Raw genomic sequence first — 19,753 nt, forward strand, 5'->3', positions numbered from 1 at the left:
GCCATGTTGATTTACATTAGCTGCTATGTCTGTAGGACAATTTACTTCTAAAACAGAGACACCTTTTCTATGCACTCTAAACTAGCGATTCTCAACCTTTTTTCTACTAGGACCCATTTATAAACATCAATGTCCAATCTCGACCCAGTGCCCTTCACTCCCCACCTGCTGTCCCCCGCCCCCAGCTCCTCAGTGTGCGGGGTGGAGGGGGTGTGGGGCAGGGGGGACCCCAAGCAGCCCCTTGCAGGCTGGAACTCTGCCAACTTGCAAGGGAAAAACCAGTTTCCCACATTTTTCTCCTTTAATGGAGAATCCGTTTTTTAAGTTTGTTGATCCATTTTTTTAAATGTATTCACTACCCTTTCATATATTCTTGCAACCCACTTCTGGGTTGTGGCCCAAAGTGAATGGTTTCTCTTTTCCAGGACAGATGTACATTTTGTGGTGTTTATGACTATTTGCTAACCATAATATGAAACATTATTTACCTCTGGGATGAAATAGGATAACATATGAAAATAGTGCTTTACACTGATCCACTGTGTTTTATCTGGGAGATCCTCAACACTTTAGATTTTTTATCCCTATTTATAAAAGAAGAAAAACCCAGTGAGTCTCACAAGATCATGGCAGAGCCACACATAAGACATCTATGTGTCCTAATGCCCAATCCCATGTTTTCATCAATATTTCACATCCTTGCAAGCATGCATGAAGAAGGGCATGGGTACAAGCCTACTTATATCAGGCCAGAGCTTTGGATCTTTTCCGTATCTTCTTCCTTACAGAGAAATGTTACTAATATATCATCACATCTATGAAATAACTCTTATCCTTTAAAATAACTAATTAACTAATTTTTTTTTTAATTTTAATACCCAGGACCCATCTTGCACTCCTTGAAGTACTTTTCAATTATGCTATAAAACAAGGACAAGGAGTCATCATGGAATTATACCAAGCACTTCAGTGAGGGTCAACAACACCTATGTTAGTGACTCATGTACGTGGATCATAAAAGAAAGTTTCACAGGGGCGTGGTGATGGTGGAATGATCAGGAGGAGGGATGAACAGCTTGGGAGGTTTATAAAACCAATGGCTTTGATCCTGTTTCCATCCATCTGACCTTCATCCCAGTAGCTGCTCCTTTGAATCGTTTAGCTCTCAAAAGGCAACATGGCTTTCACAGGCAAATATGAAGTGGAAAGTGAAGAGAATTATGATGACTTTATGAAGCGCATTGGTGAGTATATTCTGGAGATTTTTTTTAATGAGTCTTCATGAGTTAGATTAATGATAAAAGGGTCAGAGGCTTCTTCCTACAAAGTGCTCAGGTCAATGGAAATTGCTCAGTAGTTGTAATAATCAGCTCTTCATGGATCAGCCTCTCCTTAGCAGATGAGTTATACTTCCTGGAAAACCACATACAAGAAAATGATTCCAGTTCAGAATAATGTTGTGTTTACAGCATTATTCACCTTTGTTCACTTCTGCTCCCACATTAGGTAACATTCCTTCCAGCTGCAGCAGAATAAGGCCCCAATACATTTGTGATACAATATATTATGGGATCAGATTTTCAATTTTTGGTTAGTTCCTGCGTAAGTACAACAGTGTACATATCCAAACTTAGGACTGCCTCCTACAGCATCAGACTTTTATAGGCATAGGAGAGCTGTAGCACTTCTAAGAGGAGGAGGCCTGGGCAAGCATTATAGAACTTGAACCCACAAAGGTCATTAGGATGATTTCTGTGCTCGTGTTCATCCCTCTAAATGGCATCTGGAAATAGGAATTAAAGTTATTTGGATTTACACAGCACAGAAGCCTATACTTGTATATACGTAATTTAATGTAACTACATGCTGTCTGAGCAGGAAAAAAAAGCTGAGTGTTTTCCTTAGACATGGGCACTTTCCAAGGAAACAATGAGAGCTCTTGAACTGTATCAACTGTAGCTATAGCAATGTCATCTCCGGACTTCCAGGTGATCAATATTTTGATCTCTGAACTTTGACACCATTGCAAAAAAGTTTTGGTTTATGCCCTCTGACATCAGTATTTCAGAGTTAGCATATGCACACAAGCAATGTACACCATTGCTTTGCTTAAATTTGAAAATAAATGTTTCTTAGACTATTAGCTTAAAAAGATGTATAAGTTTTTATTGCCTAAGGTCTCCCCAGTGATGTCATTGAAAAGGGAAGAAATTTCAAGATAGTCACTGAAGTGGTACAGAATGGAGAAGAATTCATTTGGTCTCAACATTATCCAGGAGGCCAGTCCATGACCAACAAATTCACCATTGGCAAAGAAGCAGAAATGGAGACAATGAGCGGTAAAAAGTTCAAGGTAAATAGCTGTAGTCCTTTGGTTTAACAGTTTCATCAGTAATCTAGCTTCTTGTTTCATTTAGAGTTTGGATACAGACATCGCATCTAGTTATCAAGGATATGCATCTAGTTGGGGTCATCTAGACCCAGCCCTCTTTCCTGCCTATGCAGGGGGTTGGACTCGATGATCTATTGAGGTCCCTTCCGACCCTAACATCTATGAATCTATGAATCGCTTTTCAACTTTTCAGACTAACGGTCTATTGCTGCAGTCAGTCTGCAACCTTTAAAGGCTGCAGGCTGGATTAACCATGTGTGTCAAAGGCAGGCAGGCAGGAGCACAGGGAGAACACCTACTACCAGTGTTTTCCCCTGCAGTCGCACGGGGAAAGAACCTACAGCTGAAATCCCCACTGCTGAATACTGCTAAAGCTCCATGTTTTCAGGCAGGATCAAATGGCTCTGTGGGCCAGATCTAGCCTGTAAGCTGTAGGTTGCCAAAGCCTGGTCTATTGATGTGGTGTCCTGTCTCAGGGATTTTTCTTCAGATTCTCTTCCTGTGAAACATGACATTTTTCTTAGCCTGACCTGTATTTTGCAGCAGTGTCCGTCAGTTTTGAAGAGTTTGTCCATTGCCCTTTTAGCTAGGACTTCACCATTGTCTTGTTGTAGTTACAAGAAATTAAGGGCAGAATGACAGTCTTAGGAAAAGCATCAGGTTGTGTTGCAATTCAGGCACACACAATATCAATCAAAACCCCAGAGCACTGCAACTGCTGCCCTTTGTGCCTGGGTCCATCCAGTGAGTAGAGCAGAAACCAAGAAAAGCCATATTCCTGCCTCCTTTTCACGACCTCAAGCTGACAACAATACTAGCCCAATGAAGTCCATCTCAATACAAGGACTCCCACTTTCTGGGCCTTGAGCAAAAATGGCTGTACGTATACAGGGAGAAAGAGAAACATCTTGTGCCCACTTTCTCCTTTGTAAGCTTATGCAAGGTCCAGGCATAGTCTGGCACTCCCTGTTCCAATTTCTTGTACAGTTAGATTTTTACTGAAAAATTTTGGTCCCTCTTAGCAAAGATTACAAACCAATTTTTGAAAGGCATTAGGTCATTAAGCCACTAAGAAAGGGTCTGTTTCCTAGGCTTTGACCAGAAACCTACTTTTAATTACTACTTTTAGCTATAAACATTCTATATGACCTGCTGCTAGTGACTAGCTCCACTCCTCCCCCATGGCTGGAAAATGGAGATTATATTTCTGTGCCTGACAGAGGTTTGAAAGATGCCCACATACTACATGCAAGTAGAAAGAAGTTCTACTATAATGTATAATACAAGGAAACCTCCCATCATGTTAGGAAAGCTGTTTCGTTTATCACAACATCCCAGCCTCTATTTTGAATCCAGTTGTCCAAAACCCAAAAAAACAAACCTCGCCACAACAGCGATTCTGGGTTTGGAAATCCTTTGTACAATCCAACCTATCAGTGAATTCAAAGATAATTGTATAAGCCAGCTATATTTTTTTTGATGAAATATTTCATGCCCCATCTAGCTCTGTTTGCAAGAGGTACTTTCCCAAGCCAAGCGACTCTAAACCAGCCAAAACTTGAGCAAAGCAAATGCTAAGACAGAAAATGACAGTTGTTGTCTCTTGGGAAATGCTGCCATTCAGTATGACACAAAATGTAAAGTCCTCAGGTGGTTTACTCATTTCTGGCAAAGATATCAGCTTCTTCTTTTTCTAAACATGACCAGCTGGTCTTATCTCACTTTGCTGAATGGACAAGTCTGCCTAACATACTACAGGCATGTCTGGTATGCGCTATAGTCAAAGAGGTGACTGCTGCTCACATGGATATACCCAAGCTAACTCTCTCAGGTACTGACATCAGTTTAGCCATAGTAGCACAGAACTTAGCATAGACTACAGAGCCTAAGCCAATAGTCAGGCAGCTAGCCAGCCTGAAAATCTGGGTTACTACAGCTACCCTGTTCCTAGCACTCAAGCAGCTGCCATGTTAACATGAATCTAAGATGACCCTCAATTTAAGAAGACCCCACAATAATTGGATTCTATACATGGAAGATGTATACTTTTATTATTTTTCATGTATAAAATCTAATTATTGGATGGTAGTCTTTAATTCAGCCTTCCTACTGCTGCAGGGGGGGCAGGAAATGGGAAGGTTGGTGGTATGGGGAAGTCAAACAGCTTTCCCCCTGTTTGAGCCTGCCTTTCCCCCCGCCCCCTCGGGTTCTCCCTTCTCCTCAGTCTCTGCTCTGTGCTGGCAGGCTCTGTCCCCTTCTAGCATGGAGCACGGCCCAGCCCAGCCCCTATGGCAGCCATGCAGGCTGTGGGCTACTGCTGCAGAGCCAGACTGGGGCTGTGCTTCATGCCCCAGGCTGCAATGTGCACAGAGCCAGCCTGCCAGCACTGAACAAAGGGGAGGGAGAGGGGCAAGCAGGGGAGGAGAAGCTATGTGGGGCAGGGCACTGTGGGATCAGGAAGGAGATGGGAAGAAGGGGCTGATAGTAGAGTGCAAAGGTGGCAGGCCAGGTAGGGGCTGGAGCCCAAACCTCAGCAGACGCTTGCCCTCTTTCACTGTCATAAGTGACTCTAAGACAAAGGGCTCCCCGCTATTAAATGGGGAGAAAAACCTCATCTTAGAATCAAGTAAATACAGTAGCTTAATGCTAGATCAGATCGGTCTCTTCAAGCTGTAGTCACACTATTTAGTACAGCATAGATGTATCATAGAATCATAGGAAATTGGGGTGGAAGGGACCTCAGGAGGTCATCTAGTCCAACCCCCTGCTCAGAGCAGGACCAGCCCCAACTACATCATTCCAGCAGAAGCTTTGTCAAGTGGGGCCTTAAAAACCTACAAGGATGGAGCTTCCACCATATTTCTAGGTAGCCTGTTCCAGTGGTTCACCACCCTCCTAACGAGAAAGTTTTTCCTAATATCCTAGCAAGAGTTTTTTCTACTATCCAACCTAAACTTTCCTTCTGCAACTTGAGACCATTGCTCCTTGTACTATCATCTGTCACCACTGAAAACAGTCTTGCTCCATCCTCTTTGGAACCACCTTGCAGGTAGCTAAAGACTGCTATCAAATCTCCCCTCAGTCTTTTCTTCTCTTTTGCATACTAAATAAGCCCATTTCCCTTAGCCTCTCCTCATAATTCATGTGCCCCAGCCCCTTAACCATTTCCATTAAATCCTGGACTCTCTCCAACTTGTCCACATCCTTTCTGCAGTTGAGATGTGGCCTCACCAATGAAGAAGAGAGAAATAATCACTTCCCTTGATCTGCTGGCAATGTTCCTACCAGTGCAGCCCAGTATGCTGCTAGCCGTCTTGGCAAGAAAGGCACACAAGCTGAATATAAGTCAGTAGTCTACTGTAACCCCCTTTTTTGCAGAGCTGCTGCCCAGCCAGTCTTCATTTTGTCTAGTTCACTCTGGATTCTAGCTTTACCCTCCAGCATTATCTACTGCTCTCCGCAGCTTGGTGTTATCTGCAAACTTGCTGGGGGTGCAATCCATTTAATCTTCCAGATTGTTAATGAAGACATTGAACAAAACCTGCCCCAGGATCAACCCCTGGGGCACTCCACTGACTACTGGCTGCTAACTAGACATCGAGTCATTGATTACTATCTGTTGAGCCCAAATCCAGCCAATTTTCTATCCGCTTTACAGTTCCTTCTTCTAAGCCATAGCTTGCTTGCAAGAATGCTGTGGGAAATCATATCGAAAGCCTTGCTGAAGTCGCTTTTCAGCCTAGCCATTTTTAGATATATAAATTAATATTATTTCTCTTTCAGTGGCTGACCCACAGAGAAGATAGGAAACTTGCTACTACTATTAGCTAAATTTTATCTTAATTGGTCCAATCCAAGAGCTAAAGCAATAGGTTTCTGATAGTGTTCACATACCAGATTACACACAACAGCTGTATCTGTAGCATATGGATTTATTAGTATCTTGTCTAAAGACTGTTTCAATTATATTGTGTATGATAAATAGCTATCGTTACCTCTGTTCATGGGGCTGTCCTTGCACACACTTGCAGGCAACAGTTAAAATGGAAAATGGCAAAGTGGTGGCAGATTTCCCCAACTATCACCATACTGCAGAGATAGCTGGAGGAAAGCTACTTGAGGTAAGTTGCTAAACATCTTCTTGATAAGCTCAAAGAAACTTCATAAGGGACAAAGCCTAAGGACTGAAGGAAATGTTTTTGTTAATTTTTAATTTAAGAAAACCTCTTAACAGAAAGCAGATTTTTTAAACAGCTCTTTCCTGCAGTTTTGGCAGCATAAATGTTGCATTGAGGTTGTAAGGAGTATAATTCTATTGTTCCACCTAAAATTCAAAAAGTAAATTAACTTTTTAATGGGCAATATGTAAAATGTCAGTAAAGGTACTTGTAGCCATGTAAAATACAAAATATAAATCTAGCTGGCCAGTGTTCCCAAGTTGTGCAGTCTTCCTTGATTTACTTTTATGGACGGTGTGCATTGAATTGAATGATGTTAGAGTGCCACCTTGACAACTCAGGCTGCCCACTCCTATTCTGTGTACACCAAATGCCAAACCACTGTTAAGGTAACCACCATTAAAGCAGCACTAGCTGCATACCCAAAATTTGCTACATTACAGTTTTTCAGCATTCAGTATGCATAAAGGAGCACACATGAAAAAAATACAAGAACGGAACTGCCATTTACTGGATCAGACTATAGGGTCAGTATCCTGTCACACCGTGGCAGAGAGTGAATGCTGAAAAGAGCATGAACTGGGTACAACCAGGATTTTCCCCTATTCCTCTTCTACCTGCAGCCTCCAGCCTGAACAGTGGGAAGTGTTTTTATGCCAGTGCTTTCTAGTATGAAGTGTCACATTGTAGACATGGTCTTATTGAACTGCATGCATTCAGGTACAAGTTAGATACTCTTCAAGAGTTGAAATAAAAAAAAGCCCCTATGATGGAGACTTTGAAAAATGTTTAAATTATCATTTGCCCAACTATGTTTAAGGCTATAATAATTCTCAATTAACTTCAGTGGAAACAGTTCATGTAATTAAAGTTAAGGGTATTCTTAGCCACTTTGCTGAACTGGAGTCATAATCACTCCTTGGGAGTACTGCCACACATCATAGAAATTGATAGCTTGAAGCAGCAGTTATCAAAAATGTCTTTGCACAGTGTATTTTAGACTAGAGCATTTTGGAGTGAAGCATTTTAGTCTATTGGACCTTTCATGAAAAGATCACATTTTGCAGCAAAATGGAGGCTAACAAATGTTTTAATCACAGTAAACTTCAAGTTACTGTATTTAACCACATTTTTTGCTTGTTCTTTATTTCAGATTTCTGTTGCTGCTGGTGTAACCTACAAAAGAATCAGCAAAAAGATAGCTTAATACAGAAGAGCCAGTCTTCCAGTGCACTGAGAATTGAGCAACAGAATAATCAATAAAGCATGTTTTAGGAACTCTGTCTTTATGTTTGTATTACAGACATGAGGGATTGATTTTGCTTCATAAGCGGTAGTTTTGAAAGTTCAGTTGTTTCCATGTTAATGTTTCATCTTCCACATACTAGCCAGAAGAGTCCTGTATACAGTCTTTACCAAGTGAACAAGACTTGCAGGGGAGGGAAAAAAACAACAAACCTATCTCACACTTAGTGACTGGTTGCAGGCTAATCCTTTCAGGAAGCATCTCATGCACAGCAGATACAAGTGATGCCTTCAACCATTTAGTTAGCTTTATCTGTCCCTCGCCTGCTTTTCCCTCCTCCCCGCCACCCCCAATAATGAGTGAAAGGCACTGTCCTGCTCAAGGCAGGAACAACGGCAAAACAAACCCTTAAGCTTTGCTTTGGTTCTGGCCGCAAAGCAACAGTTTAGGATTCCTGCATCAAGAGTAAGCTAATTTATTCATAGTTTTCAATGCTCTCTGTACTAAAAGGGCACTTTTATTATGTGCTATGATAACAGTGAGTCTCATAACATTGTTGCTGTGACTATTCTTATCCCTTTTGACCCAAGCAGCTAATCAATATCTGGGGGTCGGGTGGGAGGTCTTGTAAATTGTTCTCTTGTTGACAGAAGGAGAAATTGGTGGGTTCAGGTATTTTGATGCTATCCTGTTTATTTACAAAGTCCCCTACCTCCCCCCTTCTGTACATGCAGTCAGAAAATGTCTCTTCACACCCAGCATTCAATTTCTAACTTGGTTTGGTATGTAACTTAATAGGAACTAATCAAGGCACATACTGCTTCAGCGTGCTCCAAAAATGGTGGCTTCACCATTTCTTATTTTTATTCTAAACAAGAGTAAAACCACCAGCTGTAATGGAGGTTTTACACAAAGGCCATCACAACAACACAACCTTCAAAAGAGCCTTAGGTTTGTGTGGCACAAGTTGCATCTGGCTTAAAAAAAAGTGATCCACAAACATAGTACTGTATATCTTAGACTTAGAAACATACCATGGGAATACAGCTGCAGATAAACAGAAGTTACAGATAGTAGGGCTGTGCAAAGCTTCGGTAGCTGATTTAATTCAGAAGAGATTCGGCCTGATTCGGCGACCGAATCTCTGAATCTGAATCTAATCAGGAGACCAATTAAAACCTCTGAATTGAATCGTTAGACTCCAAATCGATTTGGAAAAGATTTGGCTGATTCAGAGATTCGGCCATAGACTAAACAACAGCAGTCCTCACCACGCTGGACACAGCTGCCTCCAGCTGGTAAGTCTGTTGTGGGCGGAGGGGGGTGGGAAGGGGTGTGGGGGAGGGAAGGATTGGGTTGAGACTAGGACAAGCTGCCCAGCCATGGTGGGGGGCACAGGACTCGGGAGGGGGGTGGGGATACGAGTGCGGTAGAGCTCAGTGGGGGCTATGCCCTGCTGTTGCTCGGAAGGGGATGCACATGCGGCTTGCTCCAGGCAGAAGGGGACAAGTGGCAGCGTGCCCACATCCTGCCCCTCACCCCAGCTGGGCAAGCAGCAGGGCAGAGCCCCCACTCCCAGTGCTGCTGCACCCGGATCAGCTCAGCACTGTCAGTGGGTGGGGGCTCTGCCCTGCCACTTGCCCAGCCAGCACGAGAGGGCACTCGCTGCTGCTTGCCCAGCCGGTGCGGGGGGGGGAGAAGGGGCACACGCTGCTGCCACGGCACCACTAGAAGCAGGGGCTATGCTCTGATGCCGCTTGCCCCCTTCCGCCCAGAGCGAACCATACCCATATCTCCAAATCCAATCACTGTCCCTCCAAATCGTCTGCTTCACACAGGCCTAATAGATAGGTATTCGTAGGATCAACATGCTATCAGATTTTCATGAAAAGTTCAAATGAGGGGGCCAAATTAGCACCACACGGTTGTCAGTCAGGTCCAATTAAGTCAACACTGTTTTTTGTGAAGGATATGTAAATGAGGATAGAGAAACTCATCTCAGTGACAACGTATCATCTTTTCTCAAAATACTATGCCCTGATACACAGAACCTGTTAAAAAAATATACCCCAAATATTTTTGATCCTGTTTAAAATAACTTGGAAAAATTTGGATTATGGTCAAGAAACAAGCTATAATTCCACTCAACACAGCACATCTTTGGAATGACAATGGTACCATGGGAAATATAAATTGAGCAGGAAATGTATAATTTACAACCATGGCAAAGGAAAGAAAAACACACCAAAAAACAGGAATTTTATTTTGTTTCTGCACCGTGTTTAAACAGGACATCCAACTGAACAGATAACCTCTGTATTTACTAGCTCCATTAAATGATCTTTTCACCTTTTAATGTTCAAGTTTTATTAGTATTGTGAAAGTTCGAACTATTGAAAAAACATTAATGTGATGTTTTCAGGAAAGGACTGGAAAAAGTCATGCAGACCACAGATCAAAGTGTGTAGAGGGGAAAAACTAACCAGGAAACGATGCTTTGCCAGGATGACACCTCAGTTCTGAATACCGCCCATTTTTCCAAATACCTGTTGCTCCATGCTAATAGCTGTAGGATTCAGATTTTGGCTGCATTCTGAAAGCTAAAATGTAATTCACTCAAACTGAACTCAAGTACTGAGAATTTCAAAGCTCACTCAAAGTTTAAATGACTCGTTCTAGCCCTGACAGAGGACTATAGTGCTCAGCAGGTGCTCGATACAGATGTGGTTCCCGAAGGCTGGTTAATATCCATCCCCATTTTACAGATGAGGAAGCTGAAACATGAAGTACAGCGATGCTTACCCACAGTCACGTAGCTGCCACTTCAGGCTCCATTCTTAATTCTGATCCCAGACAACTAGCAAATTCCCTTATGCCCGTAAGGAATTTGGCAAACCCAGAATGTTTTCATTTCAAGAGTTCCTGCCATGCTCAAGCGATTGCTTAAAACAGTTGGTAGAGCAACTGCAAGTAAACTGTGCGTATGTGTAGAACAGCAGTTAACACAGCATGAAGAATATTAAAAATGGTTTCAATTTATTTATGCAATTTATATGATGACCTTTCCAACAAAGGCTCAAAGACAGGTAAAATAGCTAGGACAGCAGGATTAGCCATTTCCTGCTTACTGTATTATTCTGATACAGTATAGGGCAGCCTCACATAAATTGGCTGATTTTTATGGATCTTTTTAAGAGTGGGGAAATAGTCTAACTGTAATCAGAACAACACAGTGTTTCTCAAAGAAAGCCTCATGTTTGTAAGACTTTCCAAGAGAGTCTCATGTTTGTAAGATGGGCACTATTAACAATACCATGCTCCTCTCCAACACCTATACTGAATACTACTGCAGTGGTAGTGCTACGCAGCAGGTCATGCTGCATTGCCTGTACCCACCCAGTAAGCTTTTGCTTCAGAGAAGTCAAAAGCACCTGCATCATGCTTCAGTCTGAGCTAAGGATAGGCATACCCATAAAACTTCATTTCAATCCAACACCAACAATAATTTTAGTGATGTTGACCTTGGTTTCTGCTTCTGTAAGATGGGGCTAACTACTCATTTATACACCTCAAAAGGTGCTCCATTATAAAGACAACACTGTAGCAGAGAAAGTGGAACAGGGACAACAGCAAATGGTTGTTGAAAGGATAGAGCAATTACCATGTTCTCTTTTCCAGCATTACAATACATTTGCAGGAAGCCATATGCTGGTGCTGTGCTCCAAGTCACATGTGTAGGTTGTGTTGCTAAGCAATGCGTGTGTGCATTGTGGCAGGTGTGTAACTTCAGTTCTCTTGTTCCATCTGGAGGCAGATAGTCATATGGATAAATGCAGTTGAGCTAAGTAAGTACAGATGTTGGTTCTCTGTTGTGTACTTGCACCACTTTTTCCATTCCCAGTTCCTCATCCCATAACTAGATTTGACACTACCGTGGAGCAAGGACTGTGACGAGATCCTCAGAGGCTGTGGGCCTACATGAAATCTCAAAGGCCCTGACCTTCTGTTTTGCTCTTCCTACTTCCTCTGTTCTCTTACTTTTACCTGCAGAGCGATAGCAGGAGTTGTATGTTTTTCTGAACAGGGAGAAAAAGTACATTTCACTCCAGGTCCCTGGGTTTCAGTTTCTGTGGAGAAGTCACCAGAGGCTACAGAGCCGCAGAGCAGGGTTGGAACGTTTTTGGGCAGAGTGCCAAAAAACACCCACAACCTCAACTTCTAAGATGTTGGTGTGCCAGGAACAGATGAAGAGGGAGCCCTGAGGGGCCCGATCCTTGTTGTGGCAGCGCAGCCCCAGCCCCTTCCCCCCCATCTGCATGCCAAGCAAAATGCCTTAGAGTGCCACTCTCTGGCACCTGTGCCAGCGGTTGCCTACGCGTCATAGAAATAGGTATGCCTCAGTTTGGGCCAAAGTTATATGAAAGGCTTGGGGCGGGGTAGGGAAATTGTGAAGAAGTTTGGCCAGATCCAAACTAGAAAAGACTGTCTAGTGTCCCAGCAAATTCTTGTACTACAAGCGCACTTATATCATTATATTTATATTTCCAGTAGTTTCCCAGCAGAATAAGCTGCACCCACAAAAGCACTACTAGTTTGCTATGTAAATGCGTCTTGGCCAGGGCTGTTATAAAAATGGCACAAAAACCCACACCTTAAACCAACATTACTACTCTGACAAAGCTTCTTGCCTCAGCCTAATTACCATGACATCATAGCCTGGAGAATGGTTTCATTTCACCCATTGCCAACATATTTATCCTGGGCAGAAATGCCTAGGAATCAATGCATATCCACCTAAATGAAAACTAGTTTTCAGAGCTGCAGGTAACCAGAGTACATGTCCCCCTAAAGGGTATGGATCAAAACTGCCTGTGTTGATGGACCTACTTGTTCTATCTGCAAAGCAGTTTAATTTGCCATTGGCATTAGGCACATCTCTGAGGATTTATTGCAGTGTATTCACTCTCTTACTCTGTTGGCACTAAACACCTGCTGTGGCCATCACAGTAATTCCATGCTCTTACCCAGCCTCATAAAAGAGCGTTATCTGCAGTAAAAGAGGGGGGGAAAAAGCTAGTTTGAGGAAACGAATGTTTCTTCCTTGTGATGTCTACTGTATTGTAATACTGCCGTGTATGATAGTTTGTTCTTGACCTGGGAAAAAAATGGCTATGTTCTGGTACCCATTCTATGGAGGTGGTGTACATTATTTATTATTATCATCATCATCATCATCATCTTCATGCCAGAAGAGTTATACACCCTAGGTGAGGTGGCAAGGGAATTTTTCAAGACTGACTTAATAAGTGGTCAGTCTTGAAGTATTCTAACTTCAGTGACAAATGGCTTCAAAGGCATACCACCGTTCTGAAAGGGCAACTGACAGCAAGTGAAACATTTATACTTCTTCTTGCTGAGGGAGGGCTGTCAGTAAGTACCAGGTGTCAGATCTGCTACAGTATTTTCATCAGGATCTAGAGACACATTGCTAAAAAGTCTCTAGTCAGCAGAAATGCCACTCTTTGAAAGGTCCCTGTGAGACACAGGCCCTTTAGTATTCACTAGTAAATCAACGCTAAGGATTTGATGAAAATTGTCTTTGGTCAAGGAATGATTAATAATAAAGTAGGTAAAAGCTGTGCAGAATTTTAGACCATGGCTAGAACAGGGAGAGCAAGCTGTGTTTGAGGAGCAGCCTAAGCCATTATGTGTAACATCGGTTCTGTGATATTCTTGTTTATTTTTCTACAAGATTGCCAAGACCTTGAGTGCTTATTCCAGTCCTCCATGCTAGGTGAATACTAGCAGGCTTTCACATGCACCTGCTGCATCTCTTTACCAGACCTGTCAATGTTTAAAACAACAACAACAACTGACCAATTTCTAAAGTTAACCTTTTCTGCTTACTCTTACCAAAACAGGTGACCAATGCCATGTCTTGTTTTGGGAACCAAGTGTATCACCTTGCAGTCACACCCAAAAGCCTTCCAAATTTACATTTACAGAAAACTTCATGGCTGTAAGTGTTATACATGCTGGCAAATTACAACTTGATTAACTTGTAAAAAATTTAGTATTTGGATACACTCTGTCTGGCATGTGTAAATGGAACGAGAGCCTGTCTTAAAAGTAGCTAGATCCATTCACTTAAAAGACCCATCCAACATTCTGTGCATTTGTGAGTTCTTTTAAGTGTCGTTATGACAGAATCAGGTTTAAAAACCTCATTAGGTTGGTCTGAAACTCTACCACATTAAATTAGCTCGAGGAAGAACATGTTCATCAAACGAATGATACCCACAGATGAAAAGTTACGTTTGCCTTAAATGCACATTAGTCACAAAATTGAAGCGGAATTTATGCTGGCATTCAGAGGCATAGGAAAGGATATATTCTCTCAGAATAGGGACAGAAGTGGGATTTCCACTCACACATTCTGGAGAGCCTTTATGTACCCCTTCAGATGTTTCTGTGTTCCTATTGCCTTTGCCCCATACAAGGCCAAAACCAGTATAACCTGGAGGACCCAGGGAAAGATCTTGGCTAAAGAAATATAGTGACCATAAAAGAGGAGGGAAGGGCAGATGCATTCTCTCCAACTCAGCTTTAAAAATCCCATAAACAGTATAAGAGGGTGTCCAAGGGATAATGGTCATCACTTGGAACAGTAAGCTGTCATTTCATCCCATGTCCATCATCCTTCTGCATCCTTTCCAATTGATTTAATACTTTGTTTCATTCTGCTACTGTTAATGCATGAAAGAGCACCTTGCTTTCTCTGCAGTAAGTAGCATCACCTCAATCCTTCCTAGGTAGATTTCCTAAACCATGTTTATTCCTCCACCACCCCATATTTGACAGAGCACTTCTTTCTTTGTGACCTATAAAGTGCTACAGAGGCTTACAGTGCTCGATACATTTAAATCAAGGATTTACTTTTTTGTGATGTGTAAGAAGACATTCTCCAATACGACAATGAAATACATAGCAAGAATGTATTAACAAGTACAGTTGTAGGCCTTTTTATTGGACAGTGTTCATCAAGAAGTTAGTGGAAATGCTCACTAGGAGTGAGTGCAGCCTATCAAAACATGAGGCTACCCATGACCTCCTTTATAGGGGTTAAGAAAACACAGTTGGAATCCACAGTAAGGACTGACAAAGTTTCCGATATGTTTAAGTGGTTCTTTACAACCTGCTGAGCCAATTAATTACAACATACATTAAAATATACTAAAAATCTGCAAATTAGTTTCACATAAATACAAAAAACCACAGCAGAGTAGGGACAAAAGTGAACTAAATTCTCTAAGTTACTAAACTAATTTCCATAAGGCATCGCCTCTTCATTTAGGATTTGTAATTTTTACAAATAAAATGAAATAAAAAGTTTGACACTTCTCACCTGTTCTGCTGAGGACATCTCTTACAGGGTTACAAAGAGCTGCAGTATGTATTTTGTAGAGACCCTCTTAGTTACACACAATAACAAGGCAGGACATTTGGGAGGGACATTTTTACTTCCACCAGAACACACCCTTTAAAAAAAAAAACAGTAATCTAAAAACATAACTTAAAAACAGCCCTGACTGACAGGTGACATTTAAAAAGGAAAAAAAAAAAGAAAAAACCAAACATTTGCCACAGGTCAGTAAAAAACATATTGCACTTTATCTGTATTGCTGCCTGAGAACCTTTTAAAAACAACACTGGCTTCCAACAACTACAGAACAATGGTCACACATCAGACAAGCACCCAATACTCTGGTAGAAATCTTCATGTTTCTTGGAAACATCCGCATTACCACAGAAATCCTACACACATTTTTTCAAAGAAAAGGATATTCCTATTCCAGTTTTAAAAGTATTTTTTTAAAGCAAGCCTTTGGATAAATGGGAGTAGGCATCTTTCTCATTTCAGAGATGACTAGAAACTTCAGCCTACCAGGTATATATATTCTGTCTGGCACCAAAACAGTATATAGACACCACATCTCGGCACAGTCTAGCCATACCATCTTTGAACAGGTGCAATTCACCCTAACTTCTTGTTAGCATTAACCTGTTGCCTTTCTCCTCCCCAATTAGCACAAGATATTCAATCCTGAATTGTACTTTGACCACAAGACAAAGCCAAAAATACTTAACAGTGAAGCCCTTCAAGAATTTTTTTTCCAAGGGGTTTTCTTCAAGTAACATTAAATCCCTGATACAAGCTTGTAAACAATTCTACTAAACAAATTACCACTATACACAATCTCATAGAGCAGCAGCATCTTAAAGTCTCAAAAGTGATTTTAGGATTGAGTTGGTTTTATACCAAGGCAGAGTGAAGTTTTATTGAGTAGCACCACACCTAAATTCTACAATTTTAAGGCAAAGATGTTTCATAGTCCTCTGGTCTTTTTTTTCAGTTTGAGTTTTGAGCTGTCACTCCAGGTCAAAAAGGGAAACCAATATCCTGCACAGAGATCCTGCAGAATGGAACTGTTCATCTCTGAAGTGTCAAACCTCATGTGAGTGGCAATTATCAGTGGTACTTATCAGTGGTACAGGCTGCTATTAGAGAGACCATCCACTTGGATAAAAAACAAATTCCAACAAAATCCTCCACCAATAGTTATTTGGCCAGGAATCCCTGCAGGCATTCCTGCTTATAACTCCAAATAACAATCTTTAGCATTTGTGATCCACTGGAGCCCATTATATGGAAGACAAAGGTGGTGAGACCCTCATAGGATTTTTACACAGATTCTTTTCAAAGTGACATCTTGCAGTGATTTATGTTATTGCATGCATTTTTCTCAGGCTCCTATTACCAGCCAAAAGCCAACAGCTCAATCCTAGCAAGAAAGGCACCCACATTTTAAGAAGCGTATGTCCTGAGTGAATCAGGTGTAGAGATTCTGTTCCTTCACGCTGCAAATTCACATTGAGCTTGTGCACTATCAGAAACTATTCTTTCCGTCTTATTTTTGCAGTCTTCTTTTCTCATGGGTCATCTGTCAAAACACCCTGCTGTGTACGAGTGATGTCCACTGAAATAGCTACTGCCATAGGCCATGGAGATACAGTGTCTAGGCTCTGTTGCTATAGCCACCTGCATAGCAATTGGTGCTTGCATGGGCAGAGACTGTGTAGATGGCTGCAGGCTGGCCTGAAGAGCTGTGAAAGAATGCAGGGAGCTATTAGCACTCCCTGAAAGCAAGCTGCTGGGCCTGTGAGCCTGTAAAGAGTCACGATAAGCAGAACACAAATCCTGCACAGGAGACTGGAACTGGGAAAGGGCAGTCGAATGCTGGGCAAGTGGGTGGTAGCTAGACTGCTGAAACAGGACCTGAGTCGTGGTTTGGTGGTTTAGACTTCCCATCACATGCTGCTGCTGCTGCAGCGTGACTTGCTTTTTCACATTGCTGGTTTCTTGGACATCATTGTCATAGTAGCTAAAAAAGAAAAAAAAAAAAAATAAGTAAAAGGTTCGTCAAGGAAGTGCAAAGAGAGGATCTATCCTAGAGGGGCTTTCACAAATCGCTCCTTTGCCAACCTGTTTCTGCTTCCAGTATGAACTCGCCTAAACCTGCAGTTGTTCCTGATGAGCTTTTTATGTGGACACCCATAGTCCAAACATCCAGGAACAAACTACATGTAGAGACAGGCCTTTAGTCAGGTGGACAGTTTTGTCATAGTCTACTATGGCCTTGGGGCTGAGCCCTCTGGTAGAATGTCATGAGCAGATTAAATTAAATTATTTTGCTTACTATCCATATTTCTCCCTTCTTAGTGTGACCTGAGGAACAGATCCATCCATCCCCATCCACTTTGCACCATAAGAATGTTTTAATGATGACATTTGGCTCACACCCATGCTGTAAATTAAAAAGTGCTCTTCAAAATGAACAATATTAATCCTCTCCAGTTTCTGCTAACAGGACTCCTGAGAATCCACATAAACTCGGTCAGTGTCTTGATGAAATACAACCATGACAGTGGAGGCATGGGGATAATTGTTCTGGAATGTCTCCCTACCATATTGCTGTGGCTGGGGCCCTGTTGGGCTTGTTTTGTTTTGTTTGTTTGCTTGGGGGGGTTGTTTGTTTTTTGTTGGCTTTTTTTAGAGCACAACTTCATGTGCCAACTGTAACAATATCCCCCACAAAAAGACAGCTCCTTGCTGAAGCTGTAGGGGAAGTAGATTAAAAATTTTATCCTGTAATTTAATTGCCCAGCATGAAAAACTGACCATTTTTCAAGGTGCAATACGTTTGGTTGTTGTTTTTTTTTTTTTTTTTTTTAAAACAGTCAGCACTGACTAGCTGGAAAGTTGCCCACTCCCCAGAAGTGGCTTGAAATGTACAAGTCTCATGTGGATATGGTTATAGCTGAACCAGCTAGAATTTATGAGTCTTATCAGATGTATTACTCTAAAAAGGAAAAGTTTATCAAGAGTGTAAGAAGTAGGTAACTTCGGTTCAAGTCTTACATGAGCATCATTTCGATGCACTGGGCAAGATGCTCCCAAGAGTAACTTGTTAACAGCTGGAGCTGTGTAGTCCAGGAAGGTGAAATCTGCATACAGATGCGCGAAGCACACACACAAGCAGCAGCGATCAGAGATGGACGAAAGCTGAGAAAAGTATGATCTAAAGGAGAAAAAAAAAAAAAAAAGATAGATTATGCTCTGGCCCATCACCATAAGGAGCCTGTTTATTTGCCTTACACAAGACTAGGCCTAATAAGACCAACAAGCTAAATGCAAACTTTGATTTTGATATACCAAGTCTCAGAGTAGCATCCCAAGACCAGAATGAGTCTCTAAGTCAAGGTGAGCAGTACTAACTCCATGCCAGTTAAGGCCCTGTATCTTTTTTCCAAACCACTATGATTTGTCCTGTTCTATGTAACCCAAGTGCATTATCTAGCTTCCAGCAAACAGCCAAAAATGGTTTCAACTGGGCATCATACAGTGAATATCAACTTTACTCGACTTAAAACAACAGTTTTCCCAAGAATGTAAAAATGACGTTTGTTCGTATCCTGCAGCAGGGAGGGAAATTGCTTTGCAAATATTTTGATGCACCTATTGTGTCATTTTTTTTAAATAGCGCTGGACTTGGCCACATGATGGTATTTATAACTACAGCAACAACACCTCCTAGGTCTAACCTAACATATGCCCAGAAAAGAAGCATCTATGCTGGGAAAAAAAAAATCACAACTCGTCCAAATGACAAACTGAGTTAGCAGGAACTCTCCCTTCTTGGCATAGCTGCATCCATAGCCAACTTTAACCATATTGTCAAAACTTTGTAGCAAAGACCTGGCCTTTAATCTCCTTTTGGATTTTTGCCATGGGCCCAAGACAACCACTGAAAGATATGCATGGCCTGTACTTCAGTTGGGCCAAGAGATTACCTTGCACCGAGAAATCAAGGAAGTAGTAAGCATATTTTTCCATGAAAGCTTTGACTTTGGTCAATGACGTGATGGGCCAGCCATTGTGGAGGTCACTCTCAACCACAGAGGCAAAGAGGTAGTAGTCTATGTAGTGTGCTGGGGTTGGCAGGCACAAGTTCCAGTTGAAGCTTTCCAAAAGCAGCAATTCCATCTTGAGCAGGTCTTTCTTGTTAAGCACCACATTCATGTTGCACAGATAAGCGAGGTTATTAAGATGCTCCAGTTTTGGAACACGATCCTCTTTTTCTTCAAATTTGCCTGGGGGTGGGGGGAAATATATATATATATATTCAAAATTCAAATTTGAGGAAGTCAAAAAACTGAGTCTAGGTCCACAAAGATCTGAAAGAGCCTAGTGGTGCTTTTGTGTTGATACTGAAAAGGACACAAAAGTCACAGATTTACCTTGCAAAGGAAAAACTTTTCCTGACTTAACTATGGCAAGTAGGGAAAGGTTCAATAGTAAAAAGAGAGAGACAGAGA

The 19,753-nt window shown here is 41.7% G+C and overlaps 2 protein-coding genes across 5 annotated transcripts in view; one reads left to right on the top strand and one right to left on the bottom strand.

Annotated features, from left to right (window-relative positions):
* FABP6 (fatty acid binding protein 6) overlaps nucleotides 1-7,848 on the top strand; it is a 64,424-nt gene extending 56,576 nt beyond the window's left edge. Inside the window, exons 2-6 of one of the 3 annotated variants that reach the window (XM_025200899.1) lie at nucleotides 883-1,003; nucleotides 1,139-1,244; nucleotides 2,178-2,353; nucleotides 6,424-6,513; nucleotides 7,724-7,848. In XM_025200899.1, the coding sequence (XP_025056684.1) occupies nucleotides 1,178-1,244; nucleotides 2,178-2,353; nucleotides 6,424-6,513; nucleotides 7,724-7,777 (387 nt within the window). In that variant the 5' untranslated portion in view covers nucleotides 883-1,003; nucleotides 1,139-1,177 and the 3' untranslated portion in view covers nucleotides 7,778-7,848. Of the gene's footprint in view, nucleotides 1-882; nucleotides 1,245-2,177; nucleotides 2,354-6,423; nucleotides 6,514-7,723 lie in introns of all 3 variants that reach the window. The other 2 variants (XM_014518726.2, XM_014518725.2) reach the window with 2 other exon arrangements.
* Nucleotides 7,849-14,814: 6,966 nt separating this feature from the next.
* Nucleotides 14,815-19,753, bottom strand: part of CCNJL (cyclin J like) — a 48,060-nt gene continuing 43,121 nt past the window's right edge. For both annotated transcript variants that reach the window (XM_006021078.2, XM_025200914.1), the window contains 3 exons: nucleotides 19,229-19,528; nucleotides 18,297-18,456; nucleotides 14,815-17,259 (listed from right to left, as the gene is read on the bottom strand). In XM_006021078.2, the coding sequence (XP_006021140.1) occupies nucleotides 16,815-17,259; nucleotides 18,297-18,456; nucleotides 19,229-19,528 (905 nt within the window). In that variant the 3' untranslated portion in view covers nucleotides 14,815-16,814. The remainder of the gene's footprint in view (nucleotides 17,260-18,296; nucleotides 18,457-19,228; nucleotides 19,529-19,753) is intronic.

The sequence above is a fragment of the Alligator sinensis genome, unplaced genomic scaffold (genome assembly GCF_000455745.1).
Source record: "Alligator sinensis unplaced genomic scaffold, ASM45574v1 scaffold360_3, whole genome shotgun sequence".
NCBI lineage: Eukaryota > Metazoa > Chordata > Crocodylia > Alligatoridae > Alligator > Alligator sinensis.